The sequence below is a fragment of the Sus scrofa genome, chromosome 11 (assembly GCF_000003025.6).
Source record: "Sus scrofa isolate TJ Tabasco breed Duroc chromosome 11, Sscrofa11.1, whole genome shotgun sequence".
Classification (NCBI taxonomy): Eukaryota; Metazoa; Chordata; class Mammalia; order Artiodactyla; family Suidae; genus Sus; species Sus scrofa.
In genome coordinates, this window is record NC_010453.5 from 45,998,115 (window position 1) to 46,025,109 (window position 26,995).

General features: G+C 40.7%; 1 protein-coding gene across 16 annotated transcripts in view; it reads right to left on the bottom strand.

The window, feature by feature from the left end:
- Positions 1–26,995, bottom strand: part of KLF12 (Kruppel like factor 12) — a 674,377-nt gene that overhangs the window by 17,019 nt on the left and 630,363 nt on the right. For all 16 annotated transcript variants that reach the window (XM_021065127.1, XM_021065113.1, XM_021065116.1 and 13 more), the window contains 1 exon segment: positions 14,466–14,623. In XM_021065127.1, the coding sequence (XP_020920786.1) occupies positions 14,466–14,623 (158 nt within the window).

Below are 26,995 nucleotides of genomic sequence, written 5' to 3' on the forward strand. Positions count from 1 at the left end.
CTCACAAGAAGACCTTCTGTTTTTTAAAGTGAAAGAGTCTCATAAAGATTAAAAAAAGAACATCCCCCCCAAGAGAGGGTTTGTTAATGTGCAATCAAAAAAGCTTTTTAACTCCACATTTGAGGTTCACGTTAAATATAATTTCATTTGCATACTGGCGTGTGTGTTCACGGGCTATTAAAATACTATTTAATAGTATTTTAATTAAGTATCCTGGGAAAAGGAAAACTCTCATCAGGGTTTTTTTTTTTGCTTTTTTTTTTTTTTTTGAAACAGTCAACAAATTGATCTATTATGAGAAGTGCTGTCTCTTTCAATGCTGGTTAAAGAAAAGGATTAAGAGTCACTAAACACATTTCCATGACATTTACCCAGCAGAAGGCAAAAGAAAGGCTAAAGAAAACACTGGGTATTGAATGGATTCCCAAAACTCAGGAAACAAAAATAACTATTTTCAGGCACCTCCCATTTCACCTTCTGAAATGCTGAAAGGTAAATGCGTTCTGAGACAAAAGACAGGTGCCCTTTCATATGAAAATGACGTGTGAGCAACACCAAAAGAGGAATGTGCAGTTCCCCAAAGCTCAGGTCAAATAAAACGCCCATGTTCTCACATCAGCTTCTATTATTTTCTCAAGCAACTGAAAAAAACACCTTTTGCAACAGGAAACAGAGGCATTTTCTTCGGTTCATAAGTGCATTTCTGAAACGTGTCCCTGTTTAACTTTTATAAAGTCATGGGGCCCCAGACACTGACAAATGAGCTTCATTACACTCAAGGCTCAACATACTTGCTGTGACAATCAGTTTCACTTGAGGAATGGTATTTGCATATGAGGGGGGGAAAAAAAACACCCCAGAATCAAGATTCATATCTTATCTTCTGGTTTCTGTTACATTAGTTCATAAAAGTTCACAGAGTTTTAGATCTGGAAGGAAATTAGGCACTTTTAAAATCAGGAGATGGAAACCTAGAGCTGAGATGACAAAGCCCCTGACCTGTTCAGGGGCAGAAGAGGCTGCCTTCCTCCTTGGTGATATTAAGGTGGCGTAAGATAGCACTGGCTTTAAAATCAAGCAGAATTCATGGTCAAAGGATTATGGGCTTCAAGTCCCCTTCAAGGAGATTAAACCCAAAAGCCTTTGGCCATGTCTCACTGTAATGCCCCTTCCCCAAACTTGACCAGCCTGGGCTGCTCACTCCCTGCTAGAGAAGGAATGTCGCCCAGGCCTCGCACCACCACCAATATAACCTGTACCCCATGCAAATAAGGTATCCTGCCCAAGACCAATCAGAAGATCCAATTGGGTCTCCCCATGCAAATAAGGTATCCTGCTCAAGACCAATCAGATGATCAAATTGGGTCTCCACTCAGGTCCTCATTGTGGGGTATAAAGACTATTGCAGAGTGATCCAGGCCCTACTTTTTTTTAACCTGCATGCAGGCGAGTTCTCTCTTCCTCTCTGAAATCATACTTTTGCTTTAATAAATTTGTAGAATGTCTGCTGTTCCAGTGCTTTGCTACCGTGACACAGGGACTGAGGAAACTGTGACTGTATCAAAAGGAGGCTCAGTCACCAATCTGTCACTGGATCCTGGGCTCCAGAGTTAAGCTTTCTGAAGCTCTGTTTCCCCATCTGTAAAATGAAAACACTATTCCTGTTGTGAAATTTAGAAATACACATGGCCTGTGTCTGGCAAATGATAGGTGCTCAGTAAAGAATACTGAATTTTATAGTTATGAAATTCAAGATTTTTCTGTTTCTGCTAAGCAATATAAATAATATAAAGTTAAAAATCCTAGGGAGTTAGTTCCCTGGTGGTGCAGGAGATTAAGGATCTGGTGTGGTCACTGCTGTGGCTCAGGTTACTGCTGTGACGTGGGTTCAATCCCTGGCCTGGGAATTTCCACATGCTATGGGTGCGGCCAGAAAAAAAAAATCTATTTGTTATTTTTAAGGAAGGAATTAAGATTTGCTGGTAAATGGATGCTAATCCTAATCCTTATTGTTCCTAATATTTTAAGTATAAAACTCCTTTAGAGGCCAAGCAGACCAATCTAGTCTATAATTTGTTTGACCCATTTGGTCTTGTCAGTTCAATCAAATAAGTGATCACGTCCCATGGAATGGTCTGAAATGAATTCATTGACTCTCTTTTTCTCTTTTTTTTAAATGAGACTGAGTGTATTTTTTCTTTCCTTTTCATGCAATTCTATAATGGATTTCTTTGATAAAAATAGTATCTGCTGTTGCATATAGCCTTTTCCATTGACCACATTTGGCTCTAAGTGTTTCATGGATCTGAACTCATTTAACTAGGACCCTAACTTCCTCATGTAGTAGTTGCCATAATTGACCCCACTTCACCCAGAGTTAGTATGTAGTGGAGGTGGGATCTGAACCCAGGGAGTCAGACACCCAAGATCACAGACCTCATCACTACCCAAGAATGCTTTTCAACACCTTAAATCACTGCTCTTGTAAATAAGGAGATCCCGTCAGAACTGGCCAAGCACACCGAGAGAACAGGAACTAGAACTTAGAGCACAGATACCATGTTAACCCAGAGGCTAGACCTTCTCACTTAGCAATCAAATATAAATGAAGTAAAAAACCTCCTTGAATACACATTACTTTAGTGAAAGCAAAAAGTTCAAGGTCTAAGGAAAATACTTTATTTGGCTGTTCTGAGTTTCTGTTTCCACAGAGTGACAATGTTTACCTTCCTAGGTTTCTGGTTACCTTTTCCTCAGTGTCTCTTGCAGACATCTTCCTTTACCTGTCACATAAATGTTTCCTGGGATTTGGGCTTTAACTTCTCACCTGCATGGGCTCTTCTTGTTCCCCAGGGCTTCTACCACAACTTAGAAGGGAAGGATTTTCAAGAGTTGACACCTGAGTTTCTCCCTCAAGCATCATGGAAGGGGAGACGTTTCCAGTTGGGAGCCCCAAAGCAGCCTCAACGTGACCAAAATGTTACTCAACCACCACCACTGAGGTGAGCTGTGCCCCGCTTTCTGTTTTGCTCTCTGGAAAAAACACAGCCCCGTCTACTCAGATATCAAGTCACAAATCTCTCCTGTTGGAGAGATTTCTTGGACTCTTTCCTATCTGTTACTCTCTTACCTGCCCCAACCTGATGATTCAATCTGCTAGTTCTGCCTCCAAATATCCCTGAGCTTTATCCCCATGGGGAGGGTGGGAGTTGGGGACTAGGGGAGGGGTTCTCACTCTCTCTCTCTTTTAGAGTCTCAGGACCTTTCACCAGTACCAGCCTCTCATGGTCCGTTTGCCAGTCTTTCATCCTACCCCCTCCAGTTTGCCTGCACTGTATTAAAGGAAAAGGTTCTGGAACTGTCTGACGATGCCACTCCTCCCCTGTATTAACCCTCCCACTCCATCCCACTGTGACAGCAGGTTTTCCTGTTTGTCCGCCCCCCTCAGCACTGCGGTACCCAGGATGGCTTTACCACTGCTCTGTGCTAAGAAAGGTTTGTTCATCGAATGAATGAAACAGCTTTAATTCAAATGCCTCGTAGTCTTAAAAAAACATAACATAGAAGAGTCAATAGAGGAGTAACGTATTTGGTGAAACAAAAAGCCTATTGCTGGTATTTTATCCATTCAACCATCTTTTCTGTTCCAACTAATTAGAATCTGTATTTTTGAAAGGGAGAATAACGGAGGGCGGTTTTACTGACAGCTGGTGTCATTTAAAGGTCTAGTCTGCAAATAAAATCTCATTTTAAACCTTTAAAATTAGCAATGTGACATGTATTTGAGCCTTCTGTTTTTTCTCTTAAATGAGCATTAAGTTTTAAAACAATATTTACTTTTTATTCTTAGTTACGAAGGTTTTTTTATTGAGTTATCTTAAGTCTTAGAAACATCATTTTAATGTATAAACGTATAGTCACCAACGGCGACTTTATTTTCTACAAAATCAGGCTCTTTGTGATCCTTTTTTTTCTTTTTGGCCATGGGGACTGAACCCGTTCCAATGACAATGCCAGATCCTTAACCCACTAGGCCACCAGGGAACTCTGAGTTCCTTGTTATCTTTAGTAGTTCCATAAAAACCACACATTTTGTACTACTTAGTAGTAGTGAATTTTGTCATTTAGGATAAGATGGACAACACCCGTAATCTAGCTTTTTGGGAGAACATGAGAAAAGTACACGGCTGTGAATATCACACTCCACTCCTCCTTACAACACAGTTTTAGTGGCTGAATGGATAAAATAAACCCAAAGGCAAAGGAAGGAAAATGAGGAGCATGGACCTAAGATCCCTTGGCATTTTAAACTTTCCACTGTCACTGATGATCTTGTGAAAACACAAACAATGAAGAAACAAAACTCACATCGTAATCTATTTATTCCACCAAGGTACTAATTGGTGGGCTATTTTAGAAGCCTTTCCTTTTCTAAATATATGAAAAAGATACATTTATCTTTCAAATAAATAAGATAGCATTTTAAAAAACTAAATCAAATACAAATAGCATTTATATCTCCATTCCATAACTGTAAAACCTAGCTTCAACGTGCTTCTAAATAGTAACTCCCTTCAACAGATTCAAATAACGTCACCAATGAAAACAAGTGCTACACTTTCAGAGCATTTGGTTACTGATCCAGATTTTTCAGTTTCCTTTTGGAAGTGGTATTTGCGTGCTTGTTCCCATGGGTAGGTGATGGTTAGCAAAACCCTGCAGTCAGGATCGATTAGCCCTTCAGTGCAGCTGTATCAAGCTCACCTATGGCTCACCTGTATCAAGCTCACCTATGGCTCACCTGTATCAAGCTTGCCTATGGCTCACCTGTACCAAGCTTGCCTATGGCTTTGCCATCATGCTTTACCCGGTGGATCTCCGCAGATATTGCTGTCTCCCCTACCAGACTGAGAACTCTTTGTCTTCTTCTTTCTGGTGCACCCATTACTATTCAGAGAGCTGTGTACTGAGCAACCACTCAAGAGCTGCCTTTTTAATTTAATTATTAATGCTCCCGGTCCTTACTGTAAAACGAAACTGACTGTCTAACAAAGTAAAACTTTAGTAGACTATAAAGAAAGACTAGTCCCTATTAATACAAAACCTTCAAAATAGACCATTTAACATCACTTGCTACCTTAGTCCTTCCAAGTACTTTAATGAACAACTAAATAGGTAGGTACCACTGGCTAGACATGCACAGAGTGTGGCCCTAGTGGGAAAAGACTGGCAGGTTATTAGCAGACTTGTCTTTGAGACCAGGCATAATACAATAACACAGGTTCTGGAGAATCCAGAGTCTGCATCTCAGTATTTCAGCTCCACTCGTTGTCCACCTCATGACGGTGAACAGGTGCTCTAACTTTTCAAGGGATTTACAGAGGCGATTAAAATATGTAGCACAAGAAGAGCAGAGCACTCTGCCTGGGACCTGGCAGGTCCTCAGCAAATAGCAGTTCTCTCTCACCACCAGTTTCCACGCCTGTTCACAGCATTCCTTACTCCTGACCACACACTCTGACGTCTTCAAAGTCTCCTGCTCCCCTGCCCTCGTGTCCGAGTAGACCCCATGCCCTGTGGTCTCCACTGCCCCACTGTCTCCCACATGTCTGCTCCCTGACCACTGCTCTGCTGCCAACAACCAACTGTCCCAGGGTCTTGGAGAATGGAGGTCTACCTGCCGAGGGACAGAGGGGGGTCAGAGAGCTTAATGGACAAGGTGATGTTGAGGCTGTTTCCAGAAAGAAATAGGAGTTCACCAACTAAGGAAGGAAAAAAGGAGGCGCCCAGGCAGGCCATTTCAGGTAGGGGTAAGAATGTGCAAATAAGCTCTATAGAGCTGGGCAGCTTTGGAGGTTGGTTCATTTATATGGCTGGTGGCGGGGGGGGGGATTGGGATGGGGGTCAGCGAATGAGGTTTAATAAATATGCAGGAGTTAAATGAGAGAGACTTGCATGCCCATCTTAGAAAGGTGTCCTCAAGTTCCCTGGCCATGACAGACAGCTCCCATGGTGTTCCTTTGTCATTCTGCTTATGTCTTTATTATGTGGCCTTGCACACCTGGCCTTTGTTATGACTATTCAATGACTCTTGCCTAGTACACTTATGGACAAGACCATTGAAGACGGGGGCTGTGCCTCTTTCTGCCTTTTCAAGAAAAATCTATAGTGCCTTAGACATCAAAATGCTCAATAAATATTTGTCTTGGTGACTTTGTCTATGAATGGGTCCTTTCAAAGAAGAGACTATGTTTAACTAAGCATTTAAAAAATGTTCCTTAAATCCTCCTACACTGTTGGTAGGAATGTAAGTTGGTGCAGCCACCAGGGAGAACAGTATGACGAAGGTTCCCTAAAGAACTAAAAACAGATTTGCCATATGATCCTGTAACCCCATTTCTGGGGCTATATCTGGCGAAAAACATAATTCGAAAGGACACAAGTTCATAGCAGCACTATTTTCAATAGCCAAGACATGGAAGCAACCTAAATGTCCATCGGCAGAGGAATGGATAACGAAGAAGTACACTTCTTTATATATACACTCCCTACACACACACACACACACACACACACACACACACACACACACACACACAATGGAATATTATATTGGTGATAAAAGAGAAGGAAACAATGCCATTCATGGCAACGTGGATAGACCTAGAGATTATCATGCCAAGTGTAGGAAGCCAGACAGAGAAAGACAAATAAATACCTTATATCACTTATATGTGGAATTTAAAAAGTGATGCAAAGGAACTTACTTCTAAAAGAACAGACTCACAAACATAGAAAGCAAACTTACGGTTACCAAAGGGGGAGAGGTCGGGCGGAGGGATAAATTAGGAGTTTGGGATTAAAATATACAAACCACTATATGTAAAATAGATAACCAACAAGGACCTACTGTATAGCACAAGGAACTATACTCAATATCTTTGAGTAACTTATAATGGAAGAGAATGTAACAAAATAATATATTTATTTATGTATATGTACAACTGAATGACTTTGTTGTATATGTGAAACTAGCACAACATTTTAAATAAAATTGAGAAAATGTTCCATGGAAGCTTGATTATACTATCACTATAAAAATTAGGTAAAGGGGCTTATTAAGTAATAATTTTACTCCAATTTGTCTGCACTATGTAAATTTTACATTAGTAGAGTCTGAAGGAAAGAGTTAATGTAATTACAGCTGATTGTGTGATAAGAATACACTTAATTATCCAAATTTTTCTGCCTTGAACCTACTGCTCACAATAATAACATATATCCATATCACTATCCATACATACATAATTTCAACTCAACAAATAATGGCTGGGTCCTTACAATATGTTAGTCACCGAATTCACTGGGGTGCAAAAATTATGCCCCTTGTGGTAATTATACAACAACTTGCTATATTTATGTGTAAAGTTAGAAAGAGAAAACTTGAGATCCACAGAGTTGAGTAGCTTGTCTAATTAACTAACCAGTCAGGGGCCAAAGACAAATTTCTGTCTCCTGACTTGAAATTTAGTGCTATTTATATGATGGTGTATTATTTCCCCACGGTTACCAATATGGTGCATATCTGTGAGCTTTGTGGGCAGGACTTTAAAAAAACTTATTTGGAGAGGATTTTTACCTGAAAAATGTCAGTTTGCTCTTAAGTGATGCATTATCCTGGCACCACTAAGCCCTATGCTTTGTCTAACCATGAATCTAGACAGAGGGTCTGATGTGGAGTTTTCTATGGAATGAGTCATTAATTAATAAAGACAGAGGCGAAATTATAAACGGGACCCCATTGCCTGGAGGTAAGTTCTGGCAACTCCAAGACTTGCGAATAAAAGCCACCAAGATACACAGCTGTCACCTAGCTCAGGACTTTCTTTGCAGAAAGAGCATCGAATCATTTCAGAATCTCATCCAATAAAATAAGATGTCAAATTAGAAGCAAGAAATATAGGAATAACAATAAGAAGTGATGAAGCAAGTAAAAAAGTGAAAAAGCATGGACTCCACAAGCATCTCAGATTGAGGTGTGTGTGGGGGTGTGTGTGTGCGCGCGCGCGCACATGCACATGTGCCAACAGAGTCATTACCTGATATTAATTATAGTTCATGATATTCGTTACAGAGGCTTCATTCCTCAAGGGAAGGGCTAAATAATGCATCATTTCCTTTATTTGTAAAGGTAAGGAAGGACATATTTTAGAAACCTTTGCATAAAAATTGGTTAGTATTTTTAAAGCATCTGCATGAGTTAACTTCCTTGATATGTAAAATTCAGGTACAAATTATTTTTGCTAAAGCCAGACAGATGAGAAACATGACCACTTTATGTTTACTAATTTTTTTTTTTTTTTTTTTCTTTTTCTTTAGGGCTGTGCCTGTGGCACATAGAAGTTCCCAGGCTAGGGGTCAAATTGAATCTACAGCTGCCGGCCTAGGCCAGAGCCACAGCAACACAGGATCTGAGCCGTGCCTGTGACCTACACCACAGCTCACAGCAATGACAGATCTGCAACCCACTGAGGAAAGCCAGGGACTGAACCTGCATCCTCATGGATAACAGTCAGATTTGTTTCCACTACACTACGAAGGGAATCCCTGTTTACTAACTTTTAAAACTTAAGGTGTATAGTTTTCATATGAATTCAAATGAATATTAGACAAAATTGGCTAAATGAGCCTCATAGATTTATTAAAGAGCAGGATATTAGGTTGCTATCTTCAAATTCAGATTCATTTGAAACTGAGTATTTTTATATATTGAAATCACTTAAAAAAAACCTGGTATTAAATCTTCATCTTGCCTTTTCCTGTTCCTCATTAAATTACAACACTGCAGAAGTCGAGATAATACAGACATGTCAAACATACCACTAGAGGGTTCTAGCTGACTCATAAACCCGCTTAGACTACACCCGACATCTGGTTGTAGTTCGCCATCTAGTGGCTGTAAGAATGACCGGTGCCTGAGTGTCATTTGCTTGTACTGCATTTTAGAAAACACCATGGCACACATTTTTAGAAAACACTGAGCGCTACCAAACTCATCAAACAATTTCCTTCTAAAATTCATACTTAGATCATTTAAAAAGCAATAAAATTCTTAAAATGAGGGAAAGTCATTGTATAGAGTAGTTATGCTTAGCACAGATTTAAATGACCTTTAATTGCAAAAACACTGCATATTCATTTAAAATACACTGTACACTGCTTCACACAGAAGAGACACACAATTTAAAGTAGTTAATAGGAATAATGTATTTGCTGACGACAGGGTGGATATGATTTCTGAGATACATTTTTTTTTCTTCTATTGAACATGCCTTAAGTGATTTACCACAGGCAGGTATTAAGTAGATATTTAAAAATACTTGGTCAAATCTTTATATTATCTAAACTGCACATTCATGAACCTGTACTTAATTATTTTTAAATTAAAAGGAATTCTTTAGCACTGATTTTTGTTTTTCACTCTAAATATCTTATTAATACACAGAAAATGACTATACATAAAATAAGTAACCAACAAGGACCTACTGTTAGCATAGGGAATGATACTCAATATATATATATATATTTTTTTGCTATTTCTTGGGCCTCTCCCACGGCATATGGAGGTTCCCAGGCTAGGGGTCTAATCGGAGCTGTAGCCACCGGCCTACGCCAGAGCCACAGCAACGTGGGATCCGAGCCGTGTCTGCAACCTACACCGCAGCTCATGGCAATGCCAGATCGTTAACCCACTGAGCAAGGGCAGGGACCGAACCTGCAACCTCATGGTTCCTAGTCGGATTCGTTAACCACTGTGCCACAACGGGAACTCCGATACTCAATATTTTGTAGTAGCCTATAAGGGAAAAGATTCTGAAAAAGGGCATATATATATATATATATTCAGTTATAGATGTATTCATACATATATATCTCTGAATCACTTGGTTGTACACCTGAAACAGGACATTGTAAATCAACTATACTTCAATTTTAAAAATGTAGAGAATGATCCTCTTTCATGCTCCTACAAATGTTTTATTTACTGTATGTAAAATCTTAAACAGATGACTGATCTTGTACTAATAACGCATAAAAGATCAAGTGTTAAACTAGAATTAACATGCCTTTCTCAAAGAAAGTGTCTCGTTGCCCCCCGTTCACCTCCCATCGCGTGCATAGTTCTCATAAGTCATCTGTTATAATCCCGAACTTCACATCCATTATTACCGGTCACACAAAAATAACTTACTCAATGTGCCTGAAGCAAAGGTAAGGCTAAGAAGATATTTATTAAAAACAAAGCAAGCCAACCTGAATCCCTACAGAACTAGCATTGATTTCATTTTGAACACAAAGTTATGAAAGCCTACACGTAATTATAAGTCGGAAACCAGTATGGGCTCATTTCGAGCCAGTGGCAGCAAATCAACCAAACATCATTCTTTCTTATTAAAAGTACTGCTATTTGACTGATAGTTTAGGAGACTGTGCCTTGCATAGAGTAAGCATTTCTCTGCTACGGGGATGGACGGATTTTGCATCTCTGGGTTTGCGGTGGGAATTTCACAAGGCCATTCTGATGCAGCTGGTGAGATTAGGATGCAAAGTATTACATTTAGAATGGACAAGCAGTGAAGTCCTACTGTACTGCACAAGGAACTATTTTATTTTATTTTATTTATTTTATTTATTTTTTTGCTTTTTAGGGCTGCACCTGCGGTATATGGAAGCTCCCGAGCTTGGGGACAAATTGGAGCTACAGCTGCTGGCCTATGCCATAGCCATAGCAACGCCAGATCTGCAACCTACACCACAGCTCATGGTTGCCTGATCATTAACCCACTGAGTGAAGCCAGGGATCGAACTGCATCCTCATGGATACTAGTTAGATTTGTTTCTGCTGAGCCACAAGGGGAATTCCCTGAACAGGGACTTATATCCAGTCTCTTGGGACAGACCATGATGGAAGATAATATAAGAATATATGTCATAATATATATGACTGGGTCACTTTGTTGTACAGCAGAAACTGGCACAACACGGTAAATCAACTACACTTTAATACACATATTTTTAAAAATGGATATTGGAGGTAGGACAACCAGGTAGATCCTTAGCTGTAAGTTAATGATTTAAGACCAACTTATATGGAAATATCCAGGATCACATCCCCAGGGTTTTTCTCTTTCAACCTGTTCTATTCACTACTTGGAAAAATTGAGCCGCTAAAGGAGAGAGCAAAACATCTAAAAGCAACGGGGGTGGGCAGAGGTGCCGAAGTCGTTTCAGTGTATTACGGTAATGAGCCCAAGTCAATAAGGTGGATATAATGTAATTATTTCCTGGCCTTGAAAGGGTGTGTGCAGCCCTCGTAGCAATGACTCCGTCCTGTATCTTTCACAAGAGGTCCTCCAGCCTGTGGCTGAATACCTCAGTGAAGGAAAAGCCACTGCCTCCAAGGGAGCCATCATTTGAGGACAGGTTCAACTACAAACACAACCCTGCATGTTCAGATTTAAAAGAAGTCTGTTATATGTCCAAGGGGATGGGGAGATGACATTTCCAGCAGTTTTTTGATTCAGATGACCTAAAAGAGGGAGTCAACTGCTAAGACATCCTCACCTTTACATCTGCTGAGAGATGCCCATTACCTAGAGCGCTTCCTTCAATTTGAGGTGTGAAAGCGTGCAAAGACACAGAGATATGTCAGAACAGACCTAGAGACACATGGCCGAGGGAACTGAGGGTGTCTGATTGGGAGAAAGGAAGATGCCAGTGCTTGATGACAGTGTTGAGAGGAGCACCACAGCCGGGCAGGGAGAAGTACAGTGTGATGGAGCCGGAACCCTTCCCTTCAGCCAAGAGTCAGGGAGAGCCAAGCACGCCCTTAGAGACAATTCAATGCTGTAAGAGACGAGGACTCTGCCCTCAGAAAGGTCACTCAACTTGTCTTGCAGAAGATACGGCTTTCTGTCCCGCAAAGAATTTAAGGAGCGGTAAGAAATAATATCTGATCAGGAGCCACAGTCCCACCAAAGACATAATGGTGGCTGCGGCCACCAGATGTCGTGAGGATCAAGCGAAACAAAAGATATGTTGAGTGTGCAGAAGACTGCAGAGTAGGGACTTGTTAATCGGAGAGAAATGACACCCAAGGGATCCTTCCAATCAGGAAACAAACTAGAGTCTGATATATAAGGTCCATTAGGATCCTAGGAGTCTATGATTTCATCTTATTAAGAAGCCAGCTAATTAATGCTGCTTCTGCATTCAAAGTTTACATGGCTTTGAATCATAATGCATACATATATCACGTCTCCCCCACTTTCACGATCTAAGCTAAAAACCTATAAGATGCAATCCTATAATGCCGTGACCTTAAATCCTTTAAACCTCTTTCTCTCTTTCACTGTTCATCACTTGGATAAATGAAATAGAGGGGGTTTGTATGATAAAGGGGCTAATAAGTATTTCAGAAAGTTCAAGGAAAATAGGAATAACTCAAAATATATGAAGAGTCACTAAAGAAAGGTCATTCATTTTTTTTTTTTTAAACTGAAATGCTCCCATAAAGGTCAGTAATAGAACCTGATCATACTCCTATGATTTGTGTGCATTAGCTACGGATAGGCTGAAACAGGTGTATTCAACTTTCACAGCTTTATACTCACTCTTGGCCTTAGTAAGAAAATTGATCCAAAAAAAGTGACTAAGAAATGGATGAAAACCTCTCCTAGGAAAGCCCAGGATCAATGGAGAGGGAAGAATCTGGAATTAAATAAAAAAAGGGAGAAGGACGGGGAACAGGGAGGAAAGATGGAACAGACAATGTACACACTGGGTTGAATAACCTTAGAAAGAAAGAAAAAAAAAAAAAGCAGTTCCCACTGTGCCTAAGTGGGCTAAGAATCCGACATAGTGTCTATGAGGATGTGGGTTTGATCCCTGGCCTTGCTCAGTGGGTTAAGCATCTGGTGTTGCCTGTGAGCTGTGGTGTAGGTTGTAGATGCAGCTTGGATCTTGACACTGTTGTGGCTGTGGTGTAGGCCGGCAGCTGCAGGTCTGATTCAACCCCTTGCCCTGGAACTTCTGTATGGTGCAGGTGCGGCCCCAGAAGGAAAAAATAAATTAAAAAAAAAAATTATTCAAGTGTTAGATGAGCAAAGGCAAACTGCACACCCTGTAACGCTTTTCTGACGTCACGCCAGCAGCCTGTGCTGTAACGTCATCACACACACACAAAGATGCTCCACCTGAGCACTCAGAGTCTCCAGAAGTCTCAGTACAGCTGCTTTCAAATCATCTGATATAATAGCATCACTAAATAAATGGCAGAGAATGCTGATTTGAATGACTTTGAGACCTCAGCCGACCACAGTGTGGTTACAGCAGATGGGAGATGGAAGCACCATTTATACGACCCCACAGGACGTGTTGCACCAGAAGCTCCCAGTTAGAGGCAAGCGATGGAGGCTGATTTCTGTGGAGGACAGTTACTGTCCCGGGCTGGCGTGATCTATGGCACACGGCTACCAGGAATGGAATTTCTCTCTTCTCTCTGCTTCTCTAAGGTTCACTCATTCTAGTCACCAGGCACTATTCCTAGAAAAGGTACTGTAACGGGGGGGGGGGGGGTGCTTCTTCCACTTCTGGTCTCTTTCCAAGCTTCCCACCGGTGGTCCCCAAAAAAATCAGAGCCAAGGAGGCTTGGGGATGTCAGGTGAGGGACACACAGATAGAGGATGGATGGGAAGGGTACGGAGCGAAGTTAACGTTGTCAGGTTCTGTCCTGGGTGGGTGAACAGGTGGCTGGATGGGTAGGTGAATGGATGGCGACCAAGTCAGTGAGTCACTTGGGACCTCAATTTCCTTCTCAGCAAAATGTGAATACCAAAGTCCTCTCCATATACCAAAAAAAAAAAAAAAAAAAAAAAAAAAAGAGAAAGAAAGAAAAATGCCAGTGAATGTCCAATGGAATCAGGTGGAAATATTGTTTTAAACTCCCCACAGTGCTATGTACATGTCAATCTTTTTTTTTTATTATTATCTTTATTTGTTTGGTTATGTAGGAGATAAGATCAAGGGGAGAAAAATGTGATCTAAGTGGTAGTGAAAATGCTGACTTCAAGAGAAGAGAAAGCTTTGTTCGGCTTGTTTGGTGTGTTCTGTGGACATTTTCAAACCTGATAACTAGACAACGATCAGGCAGCAATGCTGATTATGAAAACGTCTAGACCACAGTGTCCATACTGTTATTATCAAAGCCCTTAAGACACAGAAGAAATAGTTTGTTTGCTAAACTTCCCCGAGACTTACGCCTTTTTCAACTGAGAGAGGGACCTCTCCATTTAGAAAGGAACTAAACCAAGATGCATGTACGATGGGTGAGCACAGAACCCTCCAGCAAAAGTCAAGCCTCGGGCCCTTTCTGGACTCTCGCTGACCCTCCAGCAGAGCTGTACCTGTGTGCGTCCTTCGATGAGCCTTCAGGTGAGAACTCTTTGTGTAGACTTTGTTACATCCCTCAAAATCACATCTGTGGATACGCCGCTTTCTGGAGTCTGGGGATTCAGACCTTCTCTGGCGTCTTGTGCTCTCAATACTAAATGGTGAGATTGAACTGGAAAAAGAAAAAGGAGATTTAAATGGTGAGACACCCAGCTCTCTGCTCTCGTTCTGGTGGCATGAGCCCTCCTGTCTCATAATCTGTAGCTTCAGCCAGATTCAAGGTCCCATGTCCAACATTTCCTCCTGTCACTTTCTGGGACACGGTTCATTTCTTAATCTTGAAGGCGGGCTGCTTGACCTATTTTGGATGAAACGCTCCTCGGGAGAGAAAGACATGCTTAAAATAACAACAGCAAAAATGAAATGAAAGCAGCGCTGAGTAGATTCCCCATCATCAAAAGAAATACTCTGACGGCGTTACAATGATCGCTCTAAGTTCTGAACTTCTGAAGACACTCACGGAGTATATTTTAGGAGGACCTGCTACAGACACATGACAGAACGAATGCATTTAATAAGTAACAAAAGGGTCTCAATTGCATGTGACAACACATAAAATCATGTAAAATCACAACGGACATTTCAAAACAAGTGAGGTCGGGCTGAAAGAGATGACATCAGTACATCAATAACATGACTCATGACAAGCTATTTCTGTTTCGTAAAAGGCACCTGACATTTAACTTTTCCAGTTGGTGGTTTTTCATGGTGAGGAATAAAGTGCATTGTATTTAAAGATTAGCTGTACCACATTGTGAAAAAAGAGTTTTAACGATGAAATTTGGCCCTGACTTGTACATTGTTTAATCTTAATGCCACGGTAGAAAAACAGGATTAGTTTGTAATGTCAGGTAACTGATTAACATGTACTTCTTCCAACCTTAATCTCTTTTGATTGAGATAAAAATGAAGATGACTCATCTTTTTTGGTTATTCATCAAGTTCTTTAAGATTACAGTCAAATATAACGAAAAAGCAGTCACCCATAGTCCTACTATAAAAAGCTTACCACTGGTAATATTTTGACGTATTTTCTTCCAATTTTTCCATGTTTTGATGCTTTTCTAAAATTTCTTTTTTTTTCCATTTAAGTATAGCTGATTTACAGTGTTGTATCGATTTCTGCTGTACAGCACAGTGACCCATACTATCTTTTTCTCATACTTTTTCTTTTTCTCACACGATCTTCCATCATGTTCTATCCCAAGAGATTGGTTATAGCTCCTTGTGCTGTACAGTAGGACCTCATTGCTTATCCATTCTAAATGTAACAGGTCACGTCACCCCTTAAAAAACTTTGAACATGACATATAAAGATCTACCCCCAGCCTGCTGATTTCCAACATTATCCTGATTCCTTCTTTTCTCAGGAAAAACCTCTAATATCACTGTTTTTTTAATTCCTCCAATTCTTTTAAATTATGCTTATATATATACATACATATGTATATACACACATAATATGCATTCATGGGAACATATTTTGTGTTTTTTAAGAGATATATAAATAATATGCTATTCTCATCATTCTACATATTGTTCTACACTTGACTTTGTTCCCTCAACATTAAGGATCCGAGATCTGTGGTTTGTTTGTTTGAAGTGCTATATACCATAGTTCATTGATGCTAAGATGAATCTTTTCATATTTCAATGTCTCTAAAATCAGGATGCGAGGAGTTCCCATTGTGGCTCAGCAGAAACAAATCTGACTAGTATCCATGAGGATGTGGTTTTGAGCCCTGGCCTCGCTCAGTGGGTTAAGGATCTGGTGTTGCTGTGAGCTGTGCTGTAGGTCACTAGACATGGCTTGGATCGGGTGTTGCTGTGGCTGTGTCGTAGGCCAGTAGCTATAGCTCCAATTCGACCCTTAGCCCGGCAACTTCCATATGCCATGAATGTGGCCCTAAAAATACCCCCCCCAAAAAAGAAATATTAAAATCAGGATGCCCCTGACATTTGATGGCTTGTCATCATTTAATTGACATATTTTTTTTTCCTTTCTTAGTGGTACATAAAATAATGGTGTATTCTACAATAAATGGCATTTCAGCCTAGATGGGGAGTTGGTAAACGTTTTTCTGTAAAGGGTTAGATAGTGAATGTTTTATTTTGACTGAAAGTCTTATCATCAATGTTGTAACAAATCAACTCTCCAACTGGAGCATGAAAGTAGCTATAGATAAATGTATAAAAAAATGAGTATGGCTATGTTCCAATAAAACTTGATTTACAGAACAAGTAGTGGGCTGCTTTTGAGCCATGGGCTGTCATACTTGACTGAGATGAAATATGGGAGTAGTCCAATGAAAATTCATCCCCAAGTTTTAAAATCCATTTCCTAAGGGAAGGACATACAGATTATATCTAATATTTCACTCCGATGAACTTTTTTAAAGTTTTCAATGTATCTTTTCACTTGTACAAATAACAGATTCAGTAGCCAAAGCCTTCTATTATTAGATAAGATCAAATATAAATAATGTTTATCTACTTGTGTCTTAAACAGTTTTATGCAAGATCTCTATTAGTTGAAGGAAAGAACATATGGAATGACTAAGCTACTTTTCCAGCCTTCTTATCCCTCAATACAGATTTGTGGTTTTCCATATAATTGACTCAGTTGCAGGGATTGGCACTTACTGTGAAAAAAAGTCAAAAAAGTGTGAGTGGGGTGCCCCACAAAAGAACATATTTAGTCACTCCGGACAAGGTATGTTCTGGTGTGAATTCTTATGAATGAATGAATAGTGTGTGTGTGATTCTTGTGAACAAGAAAGCCTGTGTGTGTGATAACGGGGCAAGAGTAATTCATTTCTTGAATATCTAGTCATGAAAATAGAGATCTTGTCACTGGGGACCTCAGAAACAGAAGCTTTCAAACTGTGATATGTTTGACATCTTTTAAATGGAGAAGATGACATGGCATTTGTTCCCTTCAAATTATAACTTAAAGTCTGGAGTTCCTGTTGTGGCACAGTGGAAATGAACCCACTAGGAACCATGAGGTGGCAGGTTTGATCCCTGGCCTCGCTCAGTGGGCTAAGGATCAGCATTGCCATGAGCTGTGGTGTAGGTCGCAGATACAGCTCGGATCTGGTGTTGCTGTGGCTCTGGTGTAGGCTGGCAGCAACAGCTCCGATTAGACCCCTAGCCTGGGAAACTCCATATGCCGTGAGTGCAGCTGTATAAAGACATAAAAAGACAAAAAGAATACATATATATAACAAAGTCTATAAAAAGAATGCTTTGTTTTGTACAATACTTTCCACACAACAATATGCAGAAGTCTAAATGTAATTAAGCATAATCATACACACATCTTGCTTTGCTTGTAGTTGATTTTAGCTATTTGTCTCGTTGTGTATTCTTTTTTTTTTTCATCTTTTTGCCATTTCTGGGGCTGCTCCCGCGGCATATGGAGGTTCCCAGGCTAGGGGTTGAATCAGAGCTGTAGCCACTGGCCTACGCCACAGCCACAGCAGCTCGGGATCCGAGCCGCATCTGCGACCTACACCACAGCTCACGGCAATGCCGGATCCTTAACCCACTGAGCAAGGCCAGGGATCGAACCTGCAACCTCGTCGTTCCTAGTCGGATTCATTAACCACTGCGCCACGACGGGAACTCCTCACTGTGTGTTCTTGTATGCAGAGAAAAGTGAAAAAGAAATCCGAAATCAAAACCAGGTAACTGCTAAGCAGGTCATTAAGGGAGTAATGAAGTAATGCTGCTTTGTAGTCCTACAGCCACTGAACTACATGGCAGACAGAGCAGGGAATGTAAGCACTACAGAATGGCATGAAGTTACTCCACTCAGATTTCTGAGGGGTTTACGTCAAAACCGAAGACATGTCAGGTAGATGGCCTTTAATGCTCTATAAAACTTCAAGCCCTGGTTTTCCTCATTTTTTGGGGGGAGGGATATTTCTGATAAGTATTTAATTATTATTATTTTTTGACTTATTGTCTTCTCAGGGCTGCGCTTGCAGCATATGGAGGTTCCCAGGCTAGGGTTCCAACTGGAGCTGTAGCTGCTGGCCTACGCCACAGCCACAGCAACACCAGATACGAGCTGCATCTGCGACCTACACCACAGCTCACAGCAATGCCGGATCCTTAACCCACTGAGCAAGGCCAAGGATTGAACCTGCCGCCTCATGGTTCCTAGTCGGGTTCGTTTCTGCTGCACCATGACAGGAATCCAATTTAATTAAAAATACCTTCTAAAAACATTCTTGTCAATGGTAAAGTTGTTTTTTTTGTGTGTTTTCTTTAAACTTTTTTTTTATAAAAATTTTTATTTTTTTCCATTATAGCTGGATTGCCAAGGGGGAGGGGGAGGGAGGGTGATGGATTGGGAATTGGGGCTTAATAGATGCAAACTATTGCCTTTGGAATGGATAAGCAATGAGATCCTGCTGTATAGCACTGGGAACTATATCTAGTTTTCCTCACTTTTTTTTTTTTTTTTTGTCTTTTGTTGTTGTTGTTCCTATTTCTTGGGCTGCTCCCGCGGCATGTGGAGGTTCCCAGGCTAAGGGTTGAATCGGAGTTGTAGCCACCAGCCTACGCCAGAGCCACAGCAACGCGGGATCCGAGCCGCGTCTGCAACCTACACCACAGCTCACGGCAACGCCGGATCGTTAACCCACTGAGCAAGGGCAGGGACCGAACCCGCAACCTCATGGTTCCTAGTCGGATTCGTTAACCACTGCGCCACGACGGGAACTCCTAGTTTTCCTCACTTTAAAGTGAAATGTTTTAGGACATGATGAAGAAAAACCACCTAAAGATATCTGTGTAGTGATCATGACAATGATAATAATTTTTAAAAAATGTATATACAATGACTATCTGGACCTAGCCAAGCTAGCACTAAGATTCTTCTTTTTCTTTATTTGACTGCACCTGCCTCATGCACAAGTTCCCAAGCCAGGGATAGAACCTGTGCCACTGCAGTAACCTGAGCCACAGCAGTGACAATGCCAGATCCTTAGCCCACTGAGCCACAGGGAATTCCAAAGCTAGCTTTAAGATGACAGTCGAAGAATAAACTTTCTCCTTGGGGGGTTCCCGTCATGGCGCAGTGGTTAACGAATCCGACTAGGAACGACGAGGTTGCGGGTTCGATCCCTGCCCTTGCTCAGTGGGTTAAGGATCCGGCGTTGCCGTGAGCTGTGGTGTAGGTTGCAGACGCGGCTCAGATCCTGCGTTGCTGTGGCTCTGGCGTAGACCGGTGGCTACAGCTCTGACTGGACCCCTAGCCTGGGAACCTCCATATGCCGTGGGAGCGGCCCAAAGAAATAGCAAAAAACACACACACAAAAAAAAATTTCTCCCTGGTCCCACCCCCCCTTTTCAAATAGCAAAGGACTGTATATATGTATATGTATAATGGATTCACTTTGTTGTACACTGTCAACTGATACAACATGATAAGTAAATTATACTCCAATAAAAGTTAAAAAATAAATAGATTTAAAAAGAAAAAAAAAGGCAGGGACATCCTGAGAAGATGCCAAAGAACCCTAGGCTAGGCTGTCCCTTACCAAATTACTCACTTGATCTCTTTGTAGAAAGGTGGGAAGGTAAGTGGGGCTGAAGTAAATAAGAATAAAATGTGCAGAAGAGCTTAAAGAAGATAGCAAGAGGAGTGGACACGCCGGCTCCACAGAGGATTGCTGCTATACAGGGGCCCAATAGCATGATCCCAAGTGGGGGGGGTCACTGTAAACTGGGTGTCTGTCCACATCAAGCCCATGGCAGGGAAATCTGACAGTCAAGGTGTTGGTGCCAAATTCGTCTGTGTCTCTGGAGCCTAGAACGCTGTGGGCACTCAAGAAATGTTTGCTAAATCAAATGAGTGAATAGATGGATGGATGAATGGGTGAGTGTATTAAGTCAGGTATTCCTAACGCTAGTTAAATATAATTAACTACTTAATCCTTAATTGGTTAATTAATCCTTACTGGGATCCTTTGGTTGCAAGTCTTCTGAAAACAGTTGCTCCATTCCTCACGCCTACTTTCACCCCCCTATGTTTCATATTTTCAATGCTGTAATATCCAAAGTGGATACTGAATATCAGGGATTCTGGGGAACCATTAAAACCACATGTACAGAAGTTCCTGCTGTGGCTTCAAGGGTTAAGAACCCAACACAGTGCCCACGAGGATGCAGATTCAATCCCTGGCCTTGTTCAGTGGGTTAAAGATCCAGTGTTGCCACAAGCTGTGGTGCAGGTCGCAGATGAGGGTCAGATCTGATGTTGCTGTGGCCGTGGTGTAGGCCGGTGGCAGCTGCAGCTCTAATGCAACCTCTAGCCTGGGAACTTCTATATGCCATGGGTGCTCTAAAAAGGAAAGAAGAAAACAACAATCCATATATACATAAGTGCCTTGGTTCTCTGCTCTAAGTTCTAGAGAAAGGTATTCTAAAAGCATGGCAATTAAAAATTCTCAGTGGGAGATGGCTGAGGTCCCTCTGACCACGTACAGATGCTGGTGAATGAAATAAAAATCTTCCCTTTGATCCTCAGTAGGCGGCCAGGTGAGCGAGAAAGGGTGGAGGAATGATTCTAGCTCTTGGCAATACTGTCCCGCCTCCTCTCACTCTGGGGCTCAGGAGCATGGCGTCTGGTAACAGAACAGCTATAATTAGATGATGGGTGTTTCTATTCCACCCTTTCTCTGCTTTCTGAGCAATGTGCTCTTTGTTTAGAAGGCACTCAGGGTCTCTTCAAAGGCACACACACACGGACTTGACCTCTGTGCTGCCAAAGTTGGCCCGGTCCTAAAGAATGGAGATGCACAAATAACGCATGAGCTTCTTCCAATAACCCTTAGTAATAAGCTGGGTGTGATGAAAAGGGTTGGGGGTAAAACAGCTGCTAGCATGTTCCCAGACACTGTGCTAAACACATCTGAACAGTTCAAAAGAATAATAACACAAGGCCCACTCCCTTCCCCAGAAGGTGAGACCATTTAGAGAAGTGAATGGACGCCTGAGGGGGCCTCTCAGGCACTGCGTTGTGATAATTAGATGTAGAGAGCAAATGAGTGAATCATGCCTTCAGTTACACAACAGCCCCATTTGGAACCGCCAGTGAAATTAGAATTAAACCCAGAGAGGCTTGAAAAGTCACATCCAGGAACAGCTCTATTTAACGAGAAGGCACCACATAGCTGCCATGAAAGAAATTAAGGTTAACTGTAATCACCAGGTAATAAAAGACCATTTGTCACGTGTGACCTAAGTCTGATGAGACGCCCTTCGCTGAAATTGGAGTTTCTATAAGTATTAAAAAAAAAAAAAAAGCCAGGACATTCTTTTAAGGCTAGCAAGGGGACATACACATCCTACATCTTAAAACAAGAGCAGAAAACTGGAAGAAAGGAGATGCTTTGGCAAACATCCGTCTCAAGAGGATGCCAAGGAGGATGGTTAAGGACAGCAGTGGAAGATGACATTTACAGAACGCTTACCATGTGCTGCTTTCAGCTTCAAAGCAGCTCCCAGAGGTCAACAGTGTCAGATGAGGAAACTGAGATAAGGAGAGCGAAAGACCAAGGCCAAAACAAGGTGGTGGCTCCACCAGGATTTGAACCCAAGTGGTTGACTCCAGAACCCCATCTTGGTTATTATGTCCTACTGACTCAGGTATACAGGAATATAAACCCAGCATCTAATAAAGTAAGAAAAAGCAACAAACTAATCTGCATCATTTAAAATTTCCCTCTAACCCTACGGCAGAAAGTAAAAGCATGCTTAAAGACAGCCTGCTATGATAAGGCATATACTCTTCTCTTGAGAATTTTAAGGTCAGAATAGTTTTATAAATACTGCCAGTAGAGATTCTCAGTGAAACTGCTTCCCCTTAATCGACCTAAAAAAACTTTCTTAAGGTTGTTATAAAATACACATTTATTTCCAGGGAAATGTTTCAGAAGGTTGAGTTTGACAGTGGTATGCAATTGGCTCTTCCTTGACCATCAAGGCCACAGAACTAGTTTCTTCCCTGCCATTTAAAAAAAAAAAATGATTGACGTATAGTTGATTTACAATGTTGTGTTAATTTCTACTGCACAGCAAGTGATTCAGTTACACGTGTGCACATATCCATTCCCAGATAGGAGATCACAGAATACTGAATAGACCTATATTCCACTCGATAGGTCCCCAGTGGCCATTCACCTTTCCTGCCATTTTAGTTTATTTACAATTGCACCAAGAAGCATTGAGAGTTGGTTGTGTGATAAAGTTACCTTAAGGAAAGGGGCCATGTTTGGTTTTAAAAGTATATTTTGTACAGTCTTCCGAAGTTTATTTCCAAATTACTTTCCATGGGAGCTTAACTATCCCCTCCTGGAATTCTGAATTCGCTTCTGCCACAGAACTACTTCCTTGTTGGTAAATCAAACACCATGTTGGGAATGAAATACCAAGGCTATGAGCCAAAAAAAGGGTTGATGAGAATTTCAGTTAACCAGGAGTTACCTACATCTTAGTGACTGAGATTCTCTTCACATGGACAAGCCAGACATTTGTGGTTTTTTACAGGCCTTCTCTTAGCCAGCAGATGGCTCTCAGAAGCAGGAATCTTTATATTTATCTTCCATAATATAACAGACTCTATTGAGCCTCTATCAAACCATGCCAATGTCTTTTCTATTATATTAATTGTGGAAAAAGGTGTTATTTAGATAATTCACTATCTAGTCCCCAAAAGCTACATTCTAAGGTGGCATAGATTCACTGGTATGAAGTTCCTCTTTCATTCCTGCCCATAGTTTCCTACAGAAAACCACTTTTGAGGAGATTTGAAACTGTAAGATTAATAGGGACCAATTTTTGCAGAAGCTGGGACTAAACTATTATACCACTTCATATTCAAATTTGGATTCAATACAAATAAATCCATTTTCATGAAATGTAAAAATCGAGTCCTACATTTTCTGAAATATATCAAAAAGCTCAAGCTTAGCATATATTCAACTAGAATTTGACCCTTTTTTCATATGAACAGACTATGTCCAAAAGGTATTTCTAAATATTGTTTTAGTTGAATAAATGAAATCTCATACTAATTAAAAGACGAGTTTTCCCAAGAACTTTTCTTTAGGTGGACCTGTGGCTAGATTCATAGTCTATCATGATTTTTTTAAAAAATAATAGCTGTAGCATTCCCACTGTGGTATAGGAGGTTAAGGATCCAGCATTGCCACAGCTGTGGTATAGGTTGCAGGTGTGGCTCAGATTCAGTCCCCGGCCTGGGAACTTCCATATGCTGTGGGTGTGGCCAAAAAAAAAGAAAAAAAAAATAATAGCTGCTATTGAGTATTTTTCATCATTATCTAGGACCATTAAAACACTCAAAACTGTTACAGGCTCATCTTTCTGCTGTTTTTCTGGATTCGTCCTATTTTAGCCAGTAAGATCACAATCTGTTTAAGCAAAAGGTGAAACAGAAAGAAACGAATCATTAATGGCATTTGCTGTGACTGATTACATTATCAACCTTTTATGATGAATTTACATTACAAGTTGAGCAAGGATGGTTTGCTGACAAAAAAAAGATGCATTGCAGATATACGGTATCTATCTACTCAAGAGAGTTTTGGGGGGAGGAACAGTGTGTTCACTATAAAGACTTTTCCCCATAAAATAAATTCATAACGTACGGATGGAACGAGGGCTCTGAAACACGTATGGATTTCTGAAGTGCACTGGACATGGGACGGAAGACACATAACTTACTAAACCATTCAGAAAGACATTTCCACCGAATTTTTTTCAGGAGACATTGGGGTTTAAATTATGACTCAGGCCAGGAGATGTAGCTTGATGGATCCTTTAAACCTTAAGAAAAAAAAACTTTCTAAGTCTGAACATGATTAATTCATCAGAATGTCTTTAAGGTGGGTGCTGTCGTCCCCAGGTTGGCACCTTCCTGTCACTCCCTGTGTTGCCTATACATACATTCCTCTTATTGGCGTGGACCTTGAACCCTTCTGATTTTGACACCCTTTAGAAGTGTGCTAAGTCAGAAACATCCGTTCTCTTTATCTCATCAAAGGTGAACTTTAAGCGCCTCAAGAATGAAGACATGGTCTTACGAATGCCTCTCTAGAAGCTGGTGTATCAATAGAGGCTGCTGGAAAGGGTGATGGGAACAGAAGAGAGGAACACAGTCCATGAGGATCTTCCCAGGTGTGGACAGTGGAGTCTCACCATTAACACTGCTCTAGGGCAGAATTTGCTAGAAAGAGGTTAGTCTGTCCACATCAGAAGGATGTTTTTCTGAGGCACATTCACAAATAAGAGAGTCGTATGGATGTATCCTAGGCAAGGACAGGATATCATAAGACTCTGCATTTTAAACACTAAAACATATATAAAATGTTCCAAAGATACAGATCTAATGAGATATTGTTAGGCAACCATAAATAAACTTTTAAAGTGACCATCAACACAGACCTCCATCTATTTTATGCTCCTCATTAACCAGGTCTATGGTACACGAGAGACTTGTTTTATGAAAGAGCACTGAAATTATATCAGTTAACTATCTGGTACTTAAGCTTACATAAATTATTGAAACAGTTTTTAACTGCTCACACAGGGATATATATAAATAACAAGACCAAGCAGAACTTATTAGTAATGTCCCACTTGGGTTTCTGTTGGCCCAAAGGGCTATCTGGTACCACAAATAGGCATTTCTCCTCCTGGATAATGGGCGTGTATTTGAATTCTGGAGAAAAACAAACACCTTCCCATCTAACGGAGGGAATATTTCACCTGTTTTCTACTTCCCTTCCTGGAAATGCGACTTAGTCTTTGAATACGCTACCAAATTAATGTGGGAAAAGTTAGAAGGTATATTAATGTGATTCAAATCCAGATTTGAAAGACATTTAGAAGATGAGGAAACCAAGGCTCAGAAAGTTAATTAAACTAACCTATGTCAAGCCCACACAGCTAAATATGGTGGAGCTGGAACCCAATGCCCAGTTTCCTGACCCCTCAAGCTAAGATTCTGTCACTCTCCAATTAAGTTGAAGAAAGAGAGAAGGAGTTGTGTTATAATTTTTACTTAGTATGAAGGGAAATCTGCTTGGCAACACTTTTTTTTTTTTTTTAGAATTTAGAATATCCTTTTTTTTTTTAGAACTAATCCCTACTTTACTTACTCTTTGCTTTAGCTGCTAGGAAACTCAGCCACAGTGGCCTAGAATTTGCTGTTTGTTTTTCACTTTTTCCTTTCCAGTCTGAATCTCTTTTATTTCTTTTTCTTAACTGCCCTAGCTAGAATGTTGAATGAAAGTATGAATATCTTTACCTTGTTCCTAATCTCAGAAAAAGTATTCAGTCACTCATTAAGAATGTTAGATGTGGGTCCTTCATAGCCGTTCTTTATTAGGTTGAAGAAATTCCCTTCTATTCCTAGTGTGCTGGATGTTTTCTTTTTTATCATGAAAAGATGCTGAATTTTGTCAAATGCCTTTTCTATACCTATTGAGATAATCATGTGGTCTTCTCTTTTAGACTATTAATAATGTATTATATTGATTGGTTTTCATGTGGCAAATCAGGCTCATTCCTGGGTTAAATCTCACTTGGTCCTGATATATAATCTTTTGTATATGTTGCTAGATTCAGAATGCTCATATTTTGTTGAGGGCTCTTGAGTTTATATTCATAAGGAGTATTGTATAGTTTTGCCTTTATTGGGTTTTGGTATTGAGTAATGATAGTCTCATAAAAGAGGTTGGGACATACTTGGGGCTCTTTTTTTTTTTTTTCCTTTTTAAGCCCACGCCTGAAGCATATGGAAGTTCCCAGGCCAGGGGTCAAATCAGCCACAGCAACACTGGATTTGAGCTACACCTGCGACCTACACCACAACTCATGGCAACACTAGATCCTTAATCCACTGAGCGAGGCCAGGGATCAAACCCACATCCTTACAGAGACAACATTGGGTCCTTAACCCACCGAGCCACAATGGGAACCCCCATTTTTTCCCCTTCGGTTCCTTCTTGACCTTGGTTTCCATGACACCATGTTTATACCAAGAGCTACTCCTTACTATGTTACTCTTTGCTGACACCTACACTTTCTTTCCAAACTCAGTCTTGCACTCAGCCTGCTTCTACGGAGCTGATGTTTCTGATGTTTCTATGCTATTGGCCTAGAACTTATCCAGAACTTCTCATATGTTACTAAAATCTTGGAGCCACATTGTCCACCCAATGCACAGCCCTGGCCCCTTCTTCCTTCACCTAAGAAGCAGGGCTAGACAAAATCTTTGCAAGTTTGAAGCATAGGCAGGTATTACTTTCCTACCTTCACAACACTCTTCTCCATTATTAGTAAAACACGGTTCATGGTTCTCAAGATCAGAGTATTGTTAGATATGATTGGTAGTCTCTCAATGCCTACTGTTTATAGCAAGCAACCTTACTGTGTACTCTCTCAA